This window comes from Limulus polyphemus, unplaced genomic scaffold (assembly GCF_000517525.1).
Source record: "Limulus polyphemus unplaced genomic scaffold, Limulus_polyphemus-2.1.2 Scaffold2692, whole genome shotgun sequence".
In the NCBI taxonomy this organism is placed as follows: domain Eukaryota; kingdom Metazoa; phylum Arthropoda; class Merostomata; order Xiphosura; family Limulidae; genus Limulus; species Limulus polyphemus.
The window spans coordinates 25,871-40,891 of record NW_013668302.1 but is presented as its reverse complement, the minus strand read 5'-3'; the positions used below and the strand labels follow the sequence as shown (position 1 = coordinate 40,891).

The following is a 15,021-nucleotide window of genomic DNA, read 5'->3' as shown; positions in this document are numbered from 1 at the left end:
TGATTTTCCACTTCTCGTTTCCATTGTTTTTATCCCACTTCTGACACCAATTTGTTACTCCTCTGTGTTTGTTTGTTAATTTTCGTAAAAATTCTTTCCGAAGAAACTTTAGCAATACAAGTCCTTTCTTAAATAAAACTAGTTTATTCTTTCTCAATACAACTTTGCAATACACTTAATTTCCACAGTCACACTATAACTTAAACATAAGACTTAATAAAAAAAAATTGATATTTTGCGTATGAAAGCATTGTAATGTGTACTAATAATCTGCCAACTTTTGTAAACATACTTTACTAATTTAAAAGTTATAGCATGAAAACTATAACAAGCACAAAATTGTTACAAAGTCGGTCCCAAAGACCAAGCCTGTGCTGAAAGAGTTAACAAATCCTGAAAGATAGGTTGCAGATGGGTGTAGCAGGAGGGGTCTGATTTTGTATTTGATAGCTCTGTAACCAAACAAAATTGAAGGCTATAAAAATTATGGTTTGTCTGAGCAATGACGATTTTATAGGTAGTAATTTACATTTAATTTCACATTTTTTGGAGGGGTGGTGGATAAAATAAAGAGAAGATACCTAGAGAAAATGTGTCACACTAGAGGAAATTCAGGATTTATTTTAATATTGCCCTGTAGCGTTAAAAACTTAAAATTTATATACTATTAAAATATGGATTATTAACTAAGATTTTAAGCTATACTAATTGGCATAACATAAACAAAAGGTAGTTTAATAAAATGTTGAATGTAAGATACTAAAACCTTGTGTGATGTGCAGTAAAAGATACCCGTTGCAATAGGGTTAAAGAAATTTTTCAATAATCGTAATCTGTGCAGATATGTGTAATTTCCATATAACACACTGGTCAAGAAAGGTGCAAGTTCCTTTTGTTCTACCTACCTACTTTTCTGTGTAATTCACTAAGAGCAGCACCGTTTATGTTCATGTGGGAAAGATAGCTCCAAAGTCTCTGTTATCTTGTAAAGTTGGACAGTTATCTTTTCTACTGGCAGTATTTTATTGGGAATGACCAGTCACATGGGTAGTTTTAGATGCTCTGGGAAAGTCTGAGATTCAAGATTTAAGTTTTATTTGTTTGTTATTGAGCATAAAACTACAAAATCAGCTATCTGTACTGTGTCCACCATGGTGTGGTATCAAAACTTGATTTTTAGCATTATAAGCCTTCGAGGGGGGGGGGGGGGCTTAGGTGTAATTACAATCTCAGCTGATACATTTTGGAACAATAGATAACCAAAGTGTTAGATTCATTTAGATCCTGATTTTTAAAGCATCTTCAGAGCTAACTCTCCCAACAGAGGCAACTGTCTTTTGTGGAAAGTAAAATGTTTGTTTTCACTGTGAATGTCTTCTTTAAAGACTGTTTCTTCTTATTGTACCTTTTTTGTTAAGTTTCTGTTTATTTCTCACAAATTAAATTAGTCAAGAAATATAGAATTATTTTATAGCTAATATCTTGATGAATCTCCCATTACTTAGAGGACTTTTCATGTCAATCACAGAAAATATTACATAAGCACAAACTAATAATTTCATTATTTAAGACATACTCTTCTGCTTTTACAAAAGAGTATGTTTTTTTGTGTGATATATAGTTTCTTATCTTCCTTCCAAATAATATTAAAAGCACAAAACAATAACAAGTTTGATTTTGCATTCTGTATCCTTATAATTTTATAGTCTACAGGATGTATAAGAAAAAAAAAAGAATATCACAAGAACTAATAAAGAATGATTCAATTAACATACCTTGTCCAGATTTACAGTATCTTTAAAGGACAGCTCTGGATTCCGTTCCAGTATCAAATAAACTACCATTATCAGCTGGAAGTAGATAAGTGAATTAATAGATTAAATTTACTTTGTAAGTAAATCAAACTAAAATATATCTAAAAACTATGAAAATATTCATCAGTGAGTTCCTATTACATACAAATAACTTTTATTAAAAGCTGACAATTTATACATTCCTTCCAGAATCTGGAATGTCACATTACTCAAAGGTATGTTACTGTGAGATAGGAACTATTTGTTGACATTTTGAGATTATGCTTATGACTCTAATTCCATCTATTATGTAATCTCAATCTTTAAACTACATCTAGGACTCTACAATCTATTATATAATCTCTATCTTTAGACTAAATCTATGACTCTAAAATCCATCTATTATATAATATTAATCTTAAAGAATACTAGAGAGTTCATAATTGAAAAATCAATTGGAATATTATACAACAGTTTTCATAAAGATGGTTCCTCATGGTATTATCATCTATTCACCAGAAAATTTATAAATTTCCTACTGATAATATTAAAATTCACTTATCTCAGTAACCTGATCAGCAGCAAACAAAAGATGTTATGTAATTGAGTGACATGAACAGTATTGTGGATTAAAGCTGGACATAATGTTAGTTCTAACATTATTTATTAACCAGAAAGTTTGTAAAATCTTAAAATACACACAGAAGGTTGTAATAATGTTTTGTTGTGATGTTTCAGAGATAACATGATAACATGAGCAATGTGAAAATGCCAGAGTTAAATATATTAGGTTTGGTAAAGGTATACAAGAAATGTGTAGATTTGTTCCTAATATACTATTAAGACTCTCTTGAGAGAAATATAAATATAAAATATACTTATACAAGGTAAAAATTAGGTTTGAGATTAGCACCTCTTTATATTTCTCCAAGTTGAAGGTTGACATTTTCCTAAACTGAAAATGTATTTTCCATAGATACTTGCTTCCTCTCACAAAAATCTTTCTTGTACTGTCCTTTATCTGTGAAATTATTTGTTCACCACTAGCCTTGTTACTCCCACTTATTACTGCATATTAACATGCAAATGATCATGCAGCAACCTTCCACCAATAGGAGTGTAACCATACCCCTATCATAAATAGCACACTCTTTCATCATGCAAATATTAATCACTTCAAGATTGGTCATAACTAACCAAACCAAATCACACCAGAAGTAGGGAGGATGGGTGGGAAATGTGAGAAGAGGTATCTACCAGAAATACATTTTCAGTTTAGGAAATTGTCAACTTCTGATATGATATCTTACCTCTTCTTATATAAAGCACGAATCCCACATTGAACTGGTGGAGGGCCAGTGAGAAGACGATTGCCCTTTAGGAAGCACCAAAAGGAAGACCATGAGGTGTGATAAGGAATTAAAAACAACACACCAGTGGGAAACTGCACCATTCCTAAGCCAGGTATGCTCTTCACCCTTTAGTAATGCATCACCAAAACGTAAAGGGCAGGTACATGGAGGGGTCCCCCAAAAAAATACAGAAATAATTGGACCTCTGGTGTAGAGTGGCCAGGGCATAACAGACCAAAAATGGGAGTTCAACCTCAACTAACACCTGGCAACATCTGGAATTGGACATCAGATCTGTGGTAAGAAGCAGGTTCTCTACCTTTCACCTCAAAAATGGGATACCGACAAGGAAGAGGAGCTCCCGTATCAAGAATCCACCTCCACATGCACACCTCCAACATAACAAACACCAGATCCACATGAAACTGAAATCAGGCAGATGGTAGGAAGAAGGAGAGCCGAGGTGGGTGTCCATCTCTGGTACAAAACCTGGCAGTATTGGGAATTTGATCATCCAATACACAGTAGGAGGAGGGTACCCAGCTTTACACAAGTGGGAAGTCCTGTGTCTCATCCAGCTACAACTAAACCAGATCCACTGGGAACCAACTTCCAGTGGTTGGTAGGAAGAGAGACTATATTTTGGGGGTTGCATCTCCAGTCCAAAACATGGTGGAATTGAGAATTTATCATCAAGTCCATGGTAGGAGGAGAGTATCAGCCAAACACATGTGAGGACTATGTGGCTGGACTATTTCCAATGAACTCCCGATCCCCACGAACCAGCATCCAGAGGATGGTAGGAAGGAGGATGTCTCAGCCAGAGGGGCAAAACTGCATTTTTTTTTTCATTCTTATATACCTGGCAGCATCTGGAATTGTACATCAGGTCTGCAGTAGGAAGGATGTCATGCCATTGATACCCACAGAATTCCACCACCCTACTCTCAAACTGAGTGGTATTGTGGACACTCAGGAGAACAGGCCTCCATGGTAAACCACCCCAGCAGCTAGGAACTGGTAAGTGGCAAGGACTCCCATACTCCACTAGAAGGAGGAGGGAAATAATGTGTTTGATAGTTCGGGGGACTGCAGCATTGGAGACAGTGCAATAGGTGAACACAATACTCTATACTGTAAAGCTAAGCGAACATGTTGACAGAGTGCATCATTCAACACCAGGCGGCATTTGGAATTGTTCATTAGGTCCACAGTAGGACAAGAGTCAAACACCACTGATAATCAAAGATGTGCAGCAATCCCTGTCTGCTTTACTTATGTTAGTCCATAAGTTAGGCAACACTCGCCACAGAGTGAGATCCAGATATGTGATAAAGGCCCCTGCAAAGAAAAATGAATGGAGTACAGACAAACCAGTTACAGCACGGATGCTGTCCCCATGAGAAGATGGAAATGTGCAACCAGGGACATGGTAAGGTGATGGATTTGATGAGAAAAAAACATGAAAAGGCAACAGTCATCAGGATAAAGGGAAGAAAATACCAGGCAAATGAACGAGCAAATTCAACCCAGAAGGGTGATGGGAAAAGATCACGGGAGAGGTGAGGATTTTAGTTGAAGTAAACATGGAAGAGCTCAGTACGTGTCATATACCCTCGGAGAGCCCTGACCTGACAAAGAAGATGGTGAGATCAAAACATTCTAGAAGGGCAGGGGTGAAACATAGGAAATGGAAGATAAGTTCAGAACATAAAATACCTAAAGGGAAAAAGGTCTGGGCAAGTCCCCCGAAAGGACACATGAATAAGAGGCATATTCAGGAGGAGGGAAAAAGGTTGTCCAGATCCAAAGCTAAAAGATCATTGAAAACCACATAAGGACAATCATCAGTGTGCTCTGATTGTAGCATCAAAGTGGTCAACTTCCAATGGACCAGAGCTATCATTACATGGGCTGAGAATTATGGTGTTGACCCTTTAGATGTGTTCGAGAATTCCACTGCCACAGTAGGAGCAGTTGTAGTCATGACCACCCAAAACTGCATTTACATAACTCCTGTACAATAAGGCAGGCCTACACTAATTTTTTGCATGTCTTTGTTAAGATGAAATAGATAAACAAAGAACAGTAGTGTACAAAGATATAAAATTTAAATAAATGTTGAATGCATGTCTCTTTATTGGACAGATAAAATAAATTGTAACTCTCCCAGAAACAGAACGAAAATGTAAAATAAATTAATGGAAAGTGAAATTCACGAAAGTGGAGAGGTCAATTAAATTGTGATCGAAAAACATAACTAATCAGTCGGACTGTCATTCAAGAAGTGATTAATATGTGCATGATTAGAAAGAATGCTAGTTACGATAGGGGTAGTGTTGCACTCCTATTGGTGCAGGGTTGTGCATGATCATTTGCATGTTAGTATGTTGTAATAAGTGGGAGTAAGAAGACTAGTGGCAAGCAAAAATTTGCACCTATATAAGGCAGTACAAGTTGAGAAAGCTTTTTGTGAGAGGAGGTAAGATATCGTATTGGAACTTTCCTTTTCTGATGTTTCCAGTTTATCACCATGCTATTGAGATTAACACCTCTTTATCTGACCAAGCTGAAGCTTTTCTTTTATGTTGTTTATTGCTTGCCACCATGCTATTGAGATTATGATTTCTTTATATTTCACCAAGCTAAAGCTTTCCTTTATTGTTTATCATCATGCTACTGAGATTAACACCTCTTTATTTCATCAAGCTCTTGTTTCTTGATTGTCACCATGCTATTGAGATTAACATCTCTTTATATTTCACCAAGCTGAAGCTCTCCTTTTTTGTTATTTCTTGTTTGTCACCATGCTATTGAGGTTAGCATCTCTTTATATTTCACCAAGCTGAAGTTTTCCTTTCCTCTTGTTTCTTGTTTGTCACCATGCTATTGATATTAACATCTCTTTATGTTAAGTTAGTGCTTCACAAAGCTGAATCTTTCCTTTCCTGCTGTTTCTTGTGTGAAAACATTCTATACTCATGGTATAGATGACCCAAGTATGTGGAATTCAAAATTAAATCTTTTTTAATCTGTTTTCTAATGTTTAAAGACTCAGATAAGTCAGCCAACACAAAATGTTTATATTTTATAGAAATATTGTGATTGTGATAGTAGTGTTTTCAGATTCAAAAAACTAGAGAATAATTCAGTAAAAGCCAATGCATCTAGTAAAGATAGGCCACAAAAATTCAAGGGAACCCAGGTATGGTTAAATGAAATTTTCAAACTTTAACAGTTACTGATATGAGTTTTTTGATCTGGTCCAGTTGGACAAATCAAAATTGACAATGACTGAAACATAATAAACAATTCCTGGCAATTCAGAAGAATGTCTTAACACTTTTATATAATCTCTTCCTTGGTTAAGAATTTATTTTTTCATCTAGTAGCTGGACCAATTAAAAAAATGTGACAAAGGCTTAAAAACAATGAAAAAGTCCTTGTAAGATTATGGTATTAACACAAACCAATGTTGAAACTAGTATTAATATAAAACCAAAATGTTAAGAAAAAATTATGATAATAATAAAACTAATGTAAAAACTAGTGTTACCATAACAGTGAAATGCTAAGACAAACTTATTATGTTAATAAAATCAATTTTAAAACAATATGGATTAACACAAAACCAGAGTTTTATTACTATTTGTTTTTGATGAAATAACTAAAAAAATTGATTCTTTAACCCCAATTGTTGATTTTTCGCTTTCTTGTAGTAATTTTATACAGGTTGTATAAAGAAATTAATTTCCCACCTGCACAGAGACAACTTGTCAAAAGATGAAACAAAGCTAAAAATACATAAATGTAGAAGAAAAAAAGAAGTTTAATTTTAATGAAAACAGTGAATGTTTGACAAAAGCTGTAAAATTCAAATATTCTAATTTTTTTTTATAATTTTCTTGTTTTAAAAAAGATAAGTTATATGTATAAGATAAAGTAAGTACTATATATCTGTGTTACTATTAATGCTCTAGAAGATATTTTTCTGCATCATTTCTTTTAACAAAATAGTCCAATGCATGCTTTATTACTTGTAATGAATGCTCTCAACTTTATTCCTGTACAATAAGGCAGGCCTACACTATTTTTTTGCATGTCTTTGTTAAGATGAAATAGATAAACAAATAACAGTAGTGTACAAAGATATAAAATTTATATAAATGTTGAATGCATGTCTCTTTATTGGACAGTTAGTCATTTTGATTAATAAACAATATTTTAGGTATTGTAAGAATGAGAGATACCAATAAATCTTGAGTAACTGAATCTGTAAAACCTATAGGATTACCATGTATGAAACACAGCTTGTAGGCTAGTGGTTACAGGCATATTAGTAACAGCATAATGTACTGTTACATTACATAGTAGTTTTTATTTCATTATAATTTCTAAATACCAAAAACATCAAACTTATATTTCGAAATGTCTCATGTTTACTGTGATGTATGGTTGAAATATCTCTCTGTTCAAATTTGGAGACTTTTATAAGTTATGGATTTTTCTTAATGAAAGGTCAAAGATGGAATAATATTAAACACTGATAGCAAAAGGACTAACTTGATAAAATAAGGTAATTATGATGAGTTATCATGGCAAATCATTGACACTGAAAGCAATAACTCTGAAATTAGCTTACTAAAGACATAATATGTACTAACTTTGGAACTACTGATGGTTAAAACAATTATGCAATCTTGCTTTTTCCATAACATATTCCATTGTACATTCTGTATTTTAAAATAATCCCTGATAATTTCTACCTGATCACTGATATGTGGTACTTTTTACCTCAACCATTATCTGCTGGTATTCGGGGCGGGTTATCCTACTAAGCAGCAACTCCACTTGAAGTGAGAAGTTCAGTTCATAAACTGTCATGTCTGATAGAGTTGGTTGCTAAAGTTCAAAAAACAAAGCTCAACAGTATAAAATTTATTTATCATTGTATATATATCATATATTAAAATGTTTCCATAAGACAAGGTATAAAATGCAATATCAGATTTAAGTAGGCAAAAATATTATCTTGAGTTACCTGTGGAAGATGGTGTCCTGCTACAACTATCCCACCTGGTGTTCGAGTCATAATATCCCACACTCTATCATAAAAATTCTTTGGAACTCTACAAAGAGCACCCTCTATCTGGCGTCTCTGATGAGCTGACATTCTAAAAGTACATATTTGAGATAGAAAAGTAGCTATTATACTCACTCAACCACATTAACATACTCAAATTCAAAAATTAATTAACAAACAGTAGTAAAATATATAAAGTAGGAGTTTAAAAGTAATAGCGAAGCAAATTTAAATGGCTAACAAATTAGATTGAATTTAAGTAAAAATAAACAAATTAGATTCCACATGGAAAAAATCAGTCTCATAACACTGTATGTCTTGGTTTAATCATTCTGTGTTTATTTACATTAAGCATACATTTCAGATGAACAACTGTTGACAAATTTGATGACAGCAAATACAAGTTTCAGCCTAACAACTGTGTTTCTCTACAGTAAATATTTCTCAAGCTTAAAACTCTGTTTTCTAATAGCAACAAAATGTCTCGTACTATCAGCTCAGACAATAGTAAACATGTCTCAGACTATTAACTGTATTTTTTTTGCCGTAAATATCTTTAAGATTGATAACTTCGGTAAAGTAAAATTCATGTCACAAACTAACAAGTATGCCTACAGTAAATCTCAGGATAAGTTTGGCAATTGAAATGCATATCTGTGATCAACAGCATGTTTGTCTATGATAAATATTTCTCAGGATAGCAATTTTGATAATACAAACATATCTCTCAAACTAGCAGCTTTGTTTGTCTAGAGTAAATATTTCTCAGGATAATAACTTTGGTAACAGAAACATATCTCTGAGATTAAAAGCTCTGTTTGTCTACAGTAAATATTTCACAGGATAACAACTTTAGTAATAGTAAACACATTTCTCAGACTAACAACTTGTCTGCCTACAATAAATATTCCTCGGGGTAAATTTAGTATAAGTAAACACGTTTCACACTTACAAGTATATTTGTCTACAGTAAATTTCTTTCAAGAAAACAACTTTCATAATACATATCTCAGACTTTCAATGGTTTCTTTACAGTACATACCTACCAGGTTTACAGCTGTCTTTTTAATAGTAAACAAGTGCCTCACATTAACCCTATGACTAACAGTGCACTCTTTAAATTCCTTTCTGTGCATGTCACAAAGAGTTATTGAGTTAAATTCAAAATTTAATTAAAGCACTTTACTATCAGTATAGTTTAATGAACTTAACTTTATCAAGTACGTTATAATTCAAAATTTTATATTATCCAAGTTATTATTGCTTTATTTTGAAAAAAACTTCTGAAACAAACAATTAAAACTTCAGTTGCAATATCTTACATTTGGTTGCGTATGTTTTTTTTGTGTTTTTCTCAGTACCTCTATGACAGTCTAGATGAGTTTCTACAAGTACTAGGTCAAAGTCTAAACATCAGTTTCATTTTACACAGGCATCATTCCAAGAATTAGCTTATTACTTATTCTTTTATGGTAGACACCATGCCAACATTCTAAAGTAATCTGTTGCTAAGCGACAGTATTTTCTAGACTTGAATGGTATGCTTATAACCAAGAGAAAGAGCAGACTTCTTGCTTAATTTCTCCAGGCTAGAAGGAAACGTCAGCCATAAATTACTTTTTGAAATGACAAGCTAACTGCCCCTTGATCCATTGTCGAGATTGGTGTCCCTAACACTTGACTATTTTTTCTCACCTTATACATATTAAGTTTGATAGATAGCTAAATGGTATTGAGGTTTTACTTTTATATTTTAGTTATTTATGTATTATTTGTTTTACAACTAATATTTGAAAAGTTTACCTGTTGTCATCTTGCTCGTGAATGCTTTATAAAAATAGGTGTGTGCAAGCCATTTTGCCTGCAACTAACACATCTCTGCAGATCATAATGTTATAATAGCCTGTGGGCACTAGTTGATGTTTCAACATAAATAATAAAAGCCAAAGAATTGGAAAGGAAAATAAAACATTAAAAATAAACTATAAGTGAAAAGGTAAAAAACATGAAATTATACATATGACCCAAAGAAGGTATCTTAAGACTATTCTGCAAAGGTAAGTACATATTTTCATTTCTTAATTTTAAACATTTCATTGCACTGCATGTACATGATAACTAAAGTTGATACACAATAGAGAAGATGGAAAATATAATATAAACTTTTACCTTAAAAACTTTCGATTTTCATTTAGAAGGTTCTAGAGATTATGCAAATGAAATGTGAAAACTGTAAAATAATAAATAGTATTTCTATACTCAACAGGAAAATCACCTCACAGGTGAGCTATTCAGAGTCCAAGTGCAAATAACTACATTAAATAATGAATTTTTATCAAAAATAGTCAAAAAAATCAAAATTGAATGTTTTATTTTTTTAAACTACATACTTTTAGGAAAGTTCTTGTCAAATTTCAAATAATTTCGTCCACTTGTTTTATTTTTGGAATGAAATATGATGAGAGTGATGTTACCTACTTAAAACATAAGAAGTCTGTAGTCATAGGGTTGACAATTATGTTTTTCCACCACTTGAAGATTAACACCGAAAATCATTAAAAAAACTAAATACCACCAAAAAAAGACATTATTAAGTAAACACTGAAATACTGTACCATAACATAAACATACATAAACTAATAACTTAACATCAACCACTGTTAATTGTGTTAGAAATCTAGAAAATCACCAATCTCCTACCTGCTGCCATGTTCTGAAAGAGACAGAACTTTGTACAAAACTTTTCTTATTTCGCTGGGAGCAAGACTTTCAAGACGCTGGAACAACACAAAATTCACTACTTACATTTTCATTCAGTGCATTCTTTACAAATCCAAAACTGTTGAATTCTTATTTACAATGCAGTGTTAAAAGCAATATTGGTTAAGTACTGTTGAATAAGTAAAAGCAAAAGAAAACACTGAATTAATTATTTTTATAAAAGCAGTTTCTTTTCCTAACAAGGAGCAATTATACTCACAGGAGGATTTTCATTTAAGAATCTCATATGAAGTATCATAGCTTGTATAACCCACCTACACAAAGGAGACATAGAACATAAATCATGTGTCTTAATAATGCATCAATATACCAATATTTGTAATATTAATGATCTTAGAATTATATATATACACACACACACACACACACACAGGATGCCGCTTATTGTGATCATGGATAATGTTACCATTCACATAATGAGCTTAACCATCTCAAGGTCAAGTGACCCGAGGAAGGTTCACCATAAAATAGGGCCTGGCTAAGTTGTCATTAAGATCCTCTACACTCTTGCATTTCCTTTCCATAATTACAGTACAGTTGTTTTTGTTCCTTCATGAAAGACGGTGCTTCCACAAATTTCAATTTTTGTTAACCCTCTTTCACAATGGAAGTAGTGCATAAGAAATGTAAAGATCTAACCCTTAATGAAAAAGTTGCCATTTTAAAATGTTATGATAAGTTACCAAAAATGGGGCAACTTAATGCAGCAGTGCAAAATGGGTCAATGAGTTGAAACACAATATTGTTCTGCTTGTTGGCAACTGTACTGCACACGTCATTAATGTGTCATTAAAACACATTAAGATTACTTTCTTACCCGCAAATATGATGTCATTGATCCAACCATGCGATCAGAGAATTATCTGAGCATTAAAGGCTTATTACCGTCGAGAAATGTGCACAAGAATCTTAGAAAATACGGAGGACATGCAACAACTGAGTGCAAATGTCTTAGCCAAGAAAACTAATCTCCTAGAGGCCCTGCATCGTTTAGCCATGTCATGGAAGCAAGTATCAGAATTGTTCTAATCAGGGGGGGGATTCTTGAAAGAAGACAAAGAAACAGAGGAAATTGTAGACAGACCACCTGACATGACTGCAAATTATTTTGAAGCTTGGACAGCAATTGATCCAAATATTCAGGTTCCTGCTAAGCTGACAGAGTCAGACATCTGTCAGACTGTTACTTGGACAGACCCAGAATTTACAAGATGAAGAAGAAGCTGAAGGACATAAAGCTGATAAACTTCCAACAAGTGATGAAATGAGAGAGGCACTCCAAATTTTGCAACTTGGCACACAGCACATATCAGGCGAGTTTCATAAGCACTATGAATATGAAAGTTACATTAATGAATACACATCCAGTGTATATTTCTTTTCAAAACCTATGTACAAAGTAGTTACATTTTTACTTTCAACTTGTATACATAACATGTTCATGCAATGAAAAATTAAGTAAAACAGCTAATTATTAGGTAATGATCTATGGAAAACTTTAAAATATTGAAGTTATAATTTTCCTATACTGAAAATATACTTCCAATATGTACTTACCTCCTCTCACAAGATTAGTTATTCTCATTCAGTGCTGCCCTCTATATGCGAACTTTTTCTTTAGGCATGCCACAAGCCTTCTGCTCCTTCCACTGTTGAAATTACTTCAACATGTCTCTCACGTAAATCATCATGCATCATCTCTTAACCAATAGTAGCATGTAGTGGGGAGGAAGGATAGGAAGTGTGAGTGGAGGTAAATACCTATCAGAAATACATTTTCAATATAAGAAAATTATAACTTCTGATACGATACTTATCTCCTCTCACAAGTTAAGCTAGAATCCCACACTGAGAAGGAGGAGAGACAGGTGAGAGGGAATGAAAGAAGTACCCCCAAAAGCATCTGAAGAATATTCCTTACACTGAAAGTTATAGATCTGAAGATCAGAAAAGGGGAACCGCACCACTTCTGAGTCAGGTATACTCTTCACCCATGTGTAAGACATAAGGGCAGAAATTGAGAGGTGTAGGGTGGCTAAGACCTGGCAGACCATACTCGATAGGTCAAGTACATCCAAAACCTCCTCATGGCATACCAATATCCACACGAGGGTAGGATGAGGATCCTACCATCTTCACCTAAAACCCAAGAATTGGGGATTAAGACCCGCATTGATTTCTGGGTATGACATGAGGATCATCTCTGATCTATCGATCCAAGAACTGACATCCAGTATTAAAAGGATGTCTAAAGCATGGAATCAGCTCCTCTAACCATGGCACAGGCTGACACCATCCCCGTAATAAGATAACATGACACAGTCAAAGACAGAACCATAACAATCCCATGTACCACTGCTGTGACCCACAACACAGGTGGAGTAATTGAGGAAGGAAGACAGACAACCGGAACTGATGTGAGGACTTATAGCGATTGGTTCACTCTAATCCTAAACCTCTTTGCGGGGCACTGACATCAACACAAGGGTAGGATGGGGTCTCCTAATTTAAGGGGTGGACTGCAATTTTAACAGCTAAACTCCAGGAGGCCACATCATCCAGTAAGGAGACAGCTCAACTCCAGTGTTTGTGTTACTGGAATCAGAAGACCATGTCATGCCATAAGGTGACAGCACAACTCCAGTGTTTGTGTAACTGGAATCAGAAGACCATGTCATCCCATAAGGTGACAGCTCAACTCCCATGCTTGTGTAAATGGTATCCAGGAGCAACGTCATCCAGTAAGGTGACAGTTCAACTCCGGTGGTTGTGTAAATGGTATCAAAAGGCCACACCTCATCTACACCAGCAGAACACCACTGTCCTACTCTCAAGTGAATGGTTCTAGCCCTTACTTTGTGGAACTCATTTAGGAGGGTGCCTCCATGGTCAACCACCCCAGCAGCTTGGAACTAGAAAATGGTAAGGAATCCCATACTCCACTCGACGAAAGGAGGGAGACAATGTGGTGGAGAGTCCAGAGGAATGTCAACACTGGAGACAGTGCAATGGGTGACCACAAAACCTTATTTTGAAAAGCAGACCATACTGAGTTATTCACTTGAGGCATAGCAGGGATAGGCAGCAATACCCTACTGCTTTATTCATGCAGTCCATGGGTGGTACAGTCCAGGATGGGCATGTTTATGAAGAAAAATATCTCGAGATTATTTGCCATCAAGCAATCTTGTGGAACACCTCATCTCGATGGTAAGCATTCAAAGCCATGGAAAATAAAGCACGAGTCAACATGGCTGTGCAGTGTGGATTTAGAGTTAAAGAATAGCTGGTCAGGCACCACTCGCCACAGAGTGGAATCCATGTGATAAAAATGGAGATAAAGGCCCCTGAAAAAAAAAATTAATAAAACTTACCAGCTATAATTGCACCAAAGTCTGGAGAACAGCCACAGGTGTTAGACGAAACCCCGACGAAGAGGAAAGTGCGACATGATGAAGATAGTAGTAGATGAACGTACTGGGAGTGGTTCACATGCCAGACTGTAGAATCTTCTCCATCAGACAATGAAGACGAGAAGCAAGGGAAAAGATGAGATGTCGGATCTCATGGGTGGAAACATGGAATAAGGTATGGGAGGAAGAGGTAGGAAAGAGTAGGCCAAACAAACTAAAATGTGGACCCAATTAGTAAGGGTAGAAGGTGAAAGATCACAAAGGGAGGAGAATTGCTATGGGATAAAATGTCATTTGCATGTACCCTGAAAGATAGCAGTATGCGCTACATAACAACGAAGGGCCCTGACCAGGCACAGAAGCCTATCCAAATCTGGTCAAGGGTAAAGATGGGACATAGAAGGAAGGCAAATAGGAGAAAAGGATGAAGAACCCTTCTGAGCTGCAAGGTCTTAGGGAGAAAGGTACAATCAGGATAAAGGAGCAAATAGGGTGATAAAGGGTACATGAAACATCAATCGCAAACAAATTCGATCATCAACATCCACAGGCTGAGAAGGAAATATATTTTAAGGGACAGATGAAACAAGGAGCATGAG

General features: G+C 34.9%; 1 protein-coding gene across 1 annotated transcript in view; it reads right to left on the bottom strand.

Moving 5' to 3' along the window:
• Positions 1-15,021, bottom strand: part of LOC106467649 (probable phosphorylase b kinase regulatory subunit beta) — a 44,997-nt gene that overhangs the window by 4,208 nt on the left and 25,768 nt on the right. Inside the window, exons 8-12 of the mRNA XM_013928021.2 lie at positions 11,209-11,263; positions 10,929-11,005; positions 8,187-8,319; positions 7,940-8,047; positions 1,776-1,850 (exon numbers count right to left, since the gene is read on the bottom strand). Coding sequence (XP_013783475.2) covers positions 1,776-1,850; positions 7,940-8,047; positions 8,187-8,319; positions 10,929-11,005; positions 11,209-11,263 — 448 coding nt within the window. The remainder of the gene's footprint in view (positions 1-1,775; positions 1,851-7,939; positions 8,048-8,186; positions 8,320-10,928; positions 11,006-11,208; positions 11,264-15,021) is intronic.